The sequence below is a fragment of the Tyto alba genome, unplaced genomic scaffold (assembly GCF_018691265.1).
Source record: "Tyto alba isolate M040663 unplaced genomic scaffold, T.alba_DEE_v4.0 Super-Scaffold_8, whole genome shotgun sequence".
NCBI classification, from domain to species: domain Eukaryota; kingdom Metazoa; phylum Chordata; class Aves; order Strigiformes; family Tytonidae; genus Tyto; species Tyto alba.
The window spans coordinates 21,165,816-21,173,798 of record NW_024881329.1 but is presented as its reverse complement, the minus strand read 5'-3'; the positions used below and the strand labels follow the sequence as shown (position 1 = coordinate 21,173,798).

The window sequence follows — 7,983 nt, the reverse complement described above, 5'->3', positions numbered from 1 at the left end:
CAGTGTCCCCAGAGGTGCTGGTGACACTTGTCTCGGGACTTTGCTGGGTAGCCGCAGCTGCTGCTGCTGCTGCTCCCCGCGGGCACCCAGCGATGGGGCCGTTTTCCTGCCGCGTCCCGGCGCCCCGGGGGGCACCTTGGGCTGCACCAGCTGCCCCCCCAGGCCGAGCCCGGAGGAGGAGGAAGGCCGGGTGGGTGCCCCGCCCCCCGGCCCGCCACGTGGTGCTGCCTCACTTCCCATTGGCCAGTGGCCGCTCCAGCAGGGGTGGTGCTGCTCCGTCCCTTTTCCCGCCCCCCCCTCCTCCGTGGGCGCTGGTTGGTCAGGTATGATGTCACCGCGGCCGCCTCCCTAAGCCCATTGGACAGCGCGCCTGTCCGTCAGGCACCCGAGACGCTAGGGGGCAGCGGCGGCCATCTTGGAAGGAGAGCGCGGGGCCGGGCGGAGCGGAGGGAGCGCAGAAGCCTCCCCCCACCCCGCCCCGCCATGGCAGCCCCGCTCGGTACCGGCGCCCGTGCGGAGGAGACCGGGCAGGAGAAACAGGTGGGGAACCTCGGCGCGGACCCAGCCGGCTGCCATTGCCTCGGCCGCACGTCGCTCTTCACAGCCCTGTGCGCGCATTGGCTGCTTCTGTTATCTGTCTGACGAGTGCTGGTCTCTCACTGGCTGTGGGGCGGGTGGAGGCTGGACTTCCGTCAGGGCTGGTAGGGTAGCTGGGTCTCGATGGCGGCGTGGGGGGGTGCGTGGGGGCTTGTGGGATACTGGGGGTGCGGGGGGGGTGCTGGGGGGTACTGGGATAGGGGTTACTGGGATGGGAGCGCTGGGGCAGCAGGGCAGCCAGGCTGGCGTCAAGCAGCGGGGCTGGGCGGCTGCTACCGCGTCCCCACGCGCGATCCTGGGCCCCCCCGCGGGGTGCAGGCAGAGCTGCTGCCTTTCCCTCCCGCCCGCCGCCTTCAGTGGGAGAAGCTTCTTCTGTTCCCCTGGCGTTTGGCTGTGGGGGTGGGCAGAGGAAGGAGGCAGCTGTGCTGCGTTTTGGGCCCCGAGTGAAGGCGGTGGGCGCTTTCCCACGGCGCGGGGACGTGGTGCGAGGCTGTGGGCGGCCCCAGGGTCTGCTGGTGGGTGTGAAGGACGCGTTGGCTCTGCTGGGCGCCGCAGAAGTGGTGCCCACGGTGTGGGCAAGCAGTGGGGTGCAGCGGTGCACCCAAGACGGAGCGAGAGAGATGGGGCGACGGGAGGCAGCGGTGTTTGCAGCCGTGCGAGGAGGAGAGAATGTTGGAGATGAAGAACTGAGGGGAGCAGGCTGAGATGGTGAAGGGCTGTGGGGGGCAAGGCTTTGACTCCTGCTGCCAAAACCCGTCTCAACCCGTCTGACGCTGGAGCTCGTGGGGTGCCTGACTCTGTGGCAGGGCTGAGTGGCACGCACTGGCTGTGGCTCTTATTCCTGGAGCTGTCATGGAGATGGATAAGAAGAGCTGGGCTCCTTCAGGCCGTGTGTGGGCGAAGCCCTGCAACATGTAGAAGCTGAAGATCGTGATGAGGCTCTTGGCACCTTCCCCTGCCTTCGCTCCCCGCTCCAGTACCCTGGAGACCCCCGCAGACGGGGGCGTAAGGAGGAGCCTGCACAGTTGGGGCTCTGAGTGGGATGCACCAAGCCTGCGCATCACGCTGCTGCTCCCAGCTTCAGCTGTCCCAGTTTTGGCTGTCAGGAGCTGCCATTAACTCAGGTTTGCTTTGTATTTTCGAGACACAGCTGCGGAGCTCTTTCATGGCAGCCTGTACACACCAGCCTCTGCAGGGAGCTGGCCCCCAGGGCCACAGCCACGCTGTGAAGAGCTGCTCCCCCAGCTCGGTGCCAGTGGAAGATCACATTGGAAAACTGCTGCAATGCCGACAGTGCTTTCCAACCTGGGGGCTCGCTGGCTTCAGCTTTACTCTTGGCCACCTGGAAAGGGAAGTCGCAGCACTGGAATTCACAGGAATATATCTCCTTAATGCAGCCAGACCGAGCTTCAGTGCCTCATCCCTGGGGAGCCTGAGACTACCATCCCACCTGCCTGCACCCTGTGATTGCCAGCTGCATCCTGCCAGTTTGTTGGTCCTGTCCAAATGCTGAGGGCTTTCCTGCTTCACAGATGAGGCGGAGGCTTGTGGTGGCAGCGTTCTGCCATGCTTATTGCATGGAGTGTGCCATCTCTGGTGAGCTGGGAGTGGTTCAGGGCCTCAGCACTTGGGAGGAGATGTACACAGCATCCATCAGCGCCACTGGGCTGGCAGGAGCCGAGCTGCCACTGCCAGGTCTGCCAGGATCATCCCTGCTAGAAAGGGACTGGTGATGAAAACCACCCCTTGCCAACATCCTGTGAAACAGCAACTTGTGCAGTGGCTTGGCCCCAAGTGGCCAGTGGTGGAGGTGGCCAGTGGTGACATGTTCCCATTGCAGCTAGGCTAGTGGCCAGCCAGAACTCAGCCTTGCTGCGTGTGAGGCTCTCCACGCCCTGCTGGGACCCTGACTCCTTCCCACCCCAGACCGAAGCTCCTGTCCCCAGACCTGCAGCCCTTCCTGAGGAGAGGCTGCTGGTTGGGGGAGCAGATCCCAAGCCCCACACTGGGAACCCCCCTCACGTGTCATTGCTCAGCTGATGCTTCTTCAATAGCTGATCTGGGGGAGAATGGGTCTCAGAGCTCCCGCAGAGCAGCCAGATGACAACCAGGACTTGGCACCTCCTGCCACAATCAGCCCCGGGGGTCCCAAGCTTTTGAGCTGACTGGGTGGCTTCTTGGAACATCCCAAAACTCCTGTTGCTGTGAATCAGGTGCTAAAATGCTGCATGTGCTGGTTCATTCCTGATAAATTGGTTTTGGAGCAGAAGAGTTCCTTCCCTTGGTGGTAAGGCTGAACCCTCCCAGCACCGCAGTGCGCTGCTGCAGCCCATCATGCTGGGCAGCTCTGGACTGATGTTTGTTGATGCTGGTCAGGGGAAGGCCCTTGTCCAACAGCTATTTGCAGTGACATTTTAAGCCCAGTTTGCAAAGCCAAATGTCAGTGCAAGCTCCCCTGCAGAGGCTCCCATCTGGGAAAGAATCAGAGGGAGGATCTCTGCCTGTTTCCACAGGCACTGGAGGTAAAAGCTCTTTCTGGCCAGGAAGGTGTAAGGTGTTTATAATATTCTCTGGGTGCATCTGGATTTTCCAGGGGACCACACCTTGCTCAGCAAGCCAGGTGCTGGGGTTTGGACACACTGCTGAATATTGTGTTATGGCATTGCAGGTGTGTGTTTTTCTGTGGGGCTGAAGGGCTTTCCACTGTCCTCTTTTTTTTTCAGGACACACAGGAGAAGGAAACTGTCACCCCTGAGAGGGCAGAAGAGGCAAAACTGAAGGCAAAATACCCCAACCTAGGCCAGAAGCCCGGAGGCTCTGACTTCCTCATGAAGAGGCTGCAGAAAGGGGTATTTATTTCTCAGCCATTGTTCATCCATGTCCTCTTCTCCCTCAGTGGCGCAGGCAGCCAAGATCCAACCAGGCCAGAGGAACCACACCAAAGTTCCCCAGGCCAAAAAGTGTGTTGAACCCATGGGCCAAGCTCCTTTCAGTGCCTGCACTGGATGTGGCACCCCGCAGGTACAAGCCTGAAGCAGTGAGGGCTGCTGCGGTCAAGCAGGAAGGGCTTTGTGCCTGCTCAGAACCCAAAAGATGCAGCCTCTTGGGTGTTTTTGCACTGTCTATCTCCTACAGCAGTGGTTCGCATCCTGTCTCAAAATCTGGGGTCTAGAAGCGCATAAATACCTTGCTACCTGCTGCTGTGCTCCCTGGAGTTCTGTGAGCCATTGAGATGTTGCAGGCCTGAGTTTTTCTCTCTGGTCTGCACTTGTCCTTGTTTCTGGGCTGGTGCAAAGGGCACTGAGAATGCCAGTGAGTTAGCTGGCTGCATCTCCATTGCTGGCACCAGTGTGAAAAGTTGGTCTTCTGACTGTGCTCCCTGGAGATGTAATTAAATTGCTCAGAGAGCCATCTGTAGCCTGCTCGGATTGTCAGCACTGGCTTTCTTCCTTGTGGAGTCTGGTGCAGAAAACGTAAATCCCTACTGAGCTGCTGGCAGCCAGTGGCTGCGTGCCTTCCCAGCTCTGAACACATGGTGTCTCTGTCATGCTACGCAGGGTTTGGCTCTGTCCTGCCACTTCCCTTTCAACTTGTATTGAGACCTGTCCCCTTTGCTTGAGCAGCTCTTGCGTGCACTTGCTCTCACTGTTGACATGACCTCTGGGACTGTTGTTTTATGTACCAGCTCCTAAAGCAAGCACAGAAAAGGAGGGTTGTTGAATAGCTCGGTGCTGATGCGGGGAAGGGCTTTTTGTCTGGGCTGTGCTCGCTGGGGCCTGACAGCACATGGAGGCAGAACTGGGCTCTTCAGAGCTCCTTGTGCACAGAAAAATGCTGTCTGTAGCACTGGCACAAGGTCTACTTTGGTGTTCAGCCTTTCCTACACCACTGCGGGGAGTGAAGCAGCACCATGGAGGAGCACAGGTTCCCATGGTGATGTGTGTGTTCAGGGAGTGGAATGCCCTTTGAACCCCAGATCAGTGGTGCTGTGCAGCAGGGAGGTGTCCTCCAGCCACGTCTCTGCAGTCATTTCCCTGTGTTGTTTTGGTTGTTGGGAGCCTGGATGGTCCAGTAAAGGCATTGGCACCAGCCAGGCCGTGCTCCCTGGGAAGAAAATCCTGCCTCTGTCACATGGGTTCATCAGTTCACCAAATCAGAATTAAACTGTATCAGCAAATGTCCCTTGGTTTTTCCACTGTAGCTGAGCCTCTGCCTGGAGGCATCTGCTGATGTGGCTGTGCCTCCATTCAGCTGTCTGGGGGTCTCTGGACTGGGATTGAATCCCTGTCATGCTGAGTGTGATGCAGGGGCAGAGCAGGACAAACTTGATCTTTACCCAGGAAGTGCCACACCAAGCACCAACAGCTCACAGGCTGCAAACACCCAAAGGTAGGTCAAAGGGAGAAAATGCACCCTGGTGTCGAGTCAGACAGGCAGCTACCATGGGGCAAAGCTGCTTCCAGCTGGGACAGGTCTGAGTCACTTGGGTTTGTGGGTGGGTACTAAAGGCCTTTTAAAATAGGCCAGGCTCCCTTACTTGAATTTTACCCTGGCATGATGTTTTTGTGACCGGATTTTGAGCAACCTCAGCACCTCCTTAAAGCATCATATTTGTGGCCAGATGTATCTCTGTGTCCCCACGCTCCTGCAAATCAAAGTAACCCAAACTCCTCTCCCTCTTCCAGCAAAAATATTTTGATTCTGGTGACTACAACATGGCCAAGGCAAAGATGAAGAACAAGCAGTTGCCAAGTGCGGGGCCAGACAAGAACCTGGTGACAGGAGACCACATCCCTACACCGCAGGACCTCCCGCAGAGAAAATCCTCACTTGTAACCAGCAAGTTGGCAGGGTAGCCTGCACTCACAGGCTGGGTTTTTTCCTATTTTCTTTTTTTCTTTTGGCTCAATGGATTGAACTTCACTGTACTATAGGGACAAGAGCACCAGAATCCACATAGTTATTTGAGTATTTACAGCAAACACACCAAAACTGAGAAGGCGAGTGAGAGGTGTCAGTAGCCCAGGACAGACAGGCAGATTTGATTGGGCCATTCCTTTTAGCGAGTCGGTTTGCTGCCTTAATTTTCGTGCTGTTTGAAACCATTCTCACTTGCAGGGCCACTGAAGCGCTGCCTTCTCTCTGGGAGAGTTGAGCAGCCCCAAGAGAAGCAGGGACATGCTCTGCTCAAAGGAGTTGCTTGCTGTTTTGCTTGGCACTGGGTAGGAGGGGAGAGCTCAGAGCTGTGGCGTGTGAATGCTCTTCAGACATCTGGTGTCTGCAGAGGAAGAGCCTGTTGGGCATAAGGTGTGATACATGATCTGGAAGTTTAGTTAAGTGTGTGCGTTAGAGTTTCAAAGTGAAGAGGGTAGCTGATATGCAAAAAATCACGTGGCTGTGTTTCTGGGCTGAGCTGCCTGCGATCTGTCCCCTGCTTGCACAAAACATCTGAGCTCACACGAGGGGATGATGTGTCCAACAGCTGTGGGAGAGGGGCCAGGTAGTGTTTGAAACAGTCCTCGTGGCTTGGAGCTGCGATGAGGCATTTGCTGCTCCGGAGGTAGAGCCCCTACCACAGCTGCATCTGAGCGTGGCTGTGATGAGGGGGCACAGCATGACGCTTGCAGCTGCCCCAGAGGATTTGGGGGCAGTTTCTCCCTCCCTGGTCAGTTCTGGCCAGTGAGGCTGGCTGCCTTGGCAAGGGTGAGAGCTGGCTCCTCTCCTGGCTGCAGGGTGGGCAGCAGAAGGTAGTGAGCTGAATCCCACCAGCAGCAGGGTGCTTGGAACACAGGAAAGCACAGCCAAGCAGCCAGGCAGAGCCCTGTCTGAGGTCACATCCAGCCCCTGCCTGATGCCCAGACTTTGGTGCTTGCAGAGCAGGGCTGGCAGCAGCTGCTGAGACAGATGTGAGCTGTTGGAGCTGATCTCTGGAGGGAGAGAGGCAAGACTGGGAATAACCACCATGGAAGGGAAAAAAGCACTGGAGACAGACAGCAGGGAGATTAGGAAGAGAGGAGTGCAGAGGCAAACCTGTGTTGGCAGTGTGAAGCACCCCAAACTTGTATTTATTTCTTCTCCTTTTTCTTCTTGCCTTTTATTTGCTCCAGGCCTAAAAAAAAAACCCAAAAGCAAAAACAAACAAACCAAACCAAAAGGTTGGTGAGATGGCTGCAGCCTGCAGAATGACATGCATGCTCGGTGCGTGTACTGTCCCCTCCACATGCAGCAGAGACAACGTGGACTCCCATCCTGTGCAGTGGAAGATCTCGGCATGCCTGTGCCAGGGCAGTGCTAAACCTGCCCTGTTTAGGCCCAGATTTGAAGGCGTGTGTGCAAAAGGAAGTCAAGTGGGCGTCTTTTTTTCTTCCTTTAGGGATTCCAATCAGGTCAGGAGAAACCAAGACAGGGAGGCTACAGGCAGTGCTCTGCACAGGCACCGCTTTCCTTACATGTGTTCTTGGCTGGCTGACCCGGGCTTTCCTGAGAACGTGTTTCACTCTCTACTCTTTCCTGCTGCTGGCTGAAGTGAGGAACGCAGTGTTGCTTTCTGGGAGAGTGTTTGCCAAGGGTGTGCTGGAATGCTTGCGTCTGCCTTCAGGTGGTTTGGAGCAAGCCAGCCACGGCTCTGCTCATCTGGACACTGTGGGCAAGGGGCTCTGTTGCTGGCCCCATGGCCGCAGAGGACAGTTTTCTTTTTATGGAGTGGGCAAGGAGCACAGCAGGATTGGGGGCTGCCCACTTGTAACCACAGGTCCACTGTTCTGTCTCCATTGCCTTTCCAGACCCTGTGTGACCTGACCAGGGCAGTGCTGGCAGTGGCTGTGCAACCTCCTTGAATGTTCTGCTGTCTGTCCCAGCCATGTTGTAAATAGATATGAATCATATATATAAAAATATATATAATTTTTTACATGTTCATCTCTCCTCACTTCTAGAGTGCTATGCTTGCTTTTTTTAAAAAAAAAGAAAAAAAAAAAACAAAAACAAAAACAAAACAGGAAATATAGTGAAGAATGCAAAGGGGCGTTGCAGCTCGGGCACTGACCCTGTGCTCAAGGGGGGGCAGAGGGGGGGGACTTCTCTTGAACCAGATCATTCCCCGGTTTTCCGGAAATGCCAGTCATGCTTGCGCAGGAGGGGGAAGCGATTGTGACGATACAGGATGAGAACTAGCAAGAACAATTCTGTAAAAGGGTAGTAACCATGGTGCATAGTTATTTCCATTCCACCCCCAGAGCCAGGCAGTCAGTGAGGAAGTGATGATGCTGTCTGCACCACTGCCCACCTCTTGCAGGACAGGGTACAGTGGGAACAGTCCTGGATCTCAAAGGCATTTGCATTCTTACCCTCTGCTCCTCATAAAATATTACCACACGGATAAGACTG

At 56.1% G+C, this 7,983-nt stretch overlaps 1 protein-coding gene across 1 annotated transcript; it reads left to right on the top strand.

The window, feature by feature from the left end:
- The first annotated feature begins 375 nt into the window (after nt 1-375).
- Nucleotides 376-7,525, top strand: ENSA (endosulfine alpha). The gene is made up of 3 exons (XM_042785294.1): nt 376-540; nt 3,321-3,446; nt 5,283-7,525. Exons 1-3 carry the CDS (start codon nt 484-486, stop codon nt 5,451-5,453), a joined length of 354 nt encoding a protein of 117 aa, XP_042641228.1. The 5' UTR covers nt 376-483; the 3' UTR covers nt 5,454-7,525.
- The last annotated feature ends 458 nt before the right edge of the window (nt 7,526-7,983 follow it).

Coding starts and splice junctions, on each gene's coding strand:
- ENSA (XM_042785294.1), top strand. CDS start 484: ATGGCAGCCCCGCTCGGTACCGGCGCCCGTGCGGAGGAGACCGGGCAG. Junction 541..3,320: donor AGACCGGGCAGGAGAAACAG/GTGGGGAACCTC, acceptor TTTTTTTTTCAG/GACACACAGGAGAAGGAAAC. Junction 3,447..5,282: donor TGAAGAGGCTGCAGAAAGGG/GTATTTATTTCT, acceptor TCCCTCTTCCAG/CAAAAATATTTTGATTCTGG.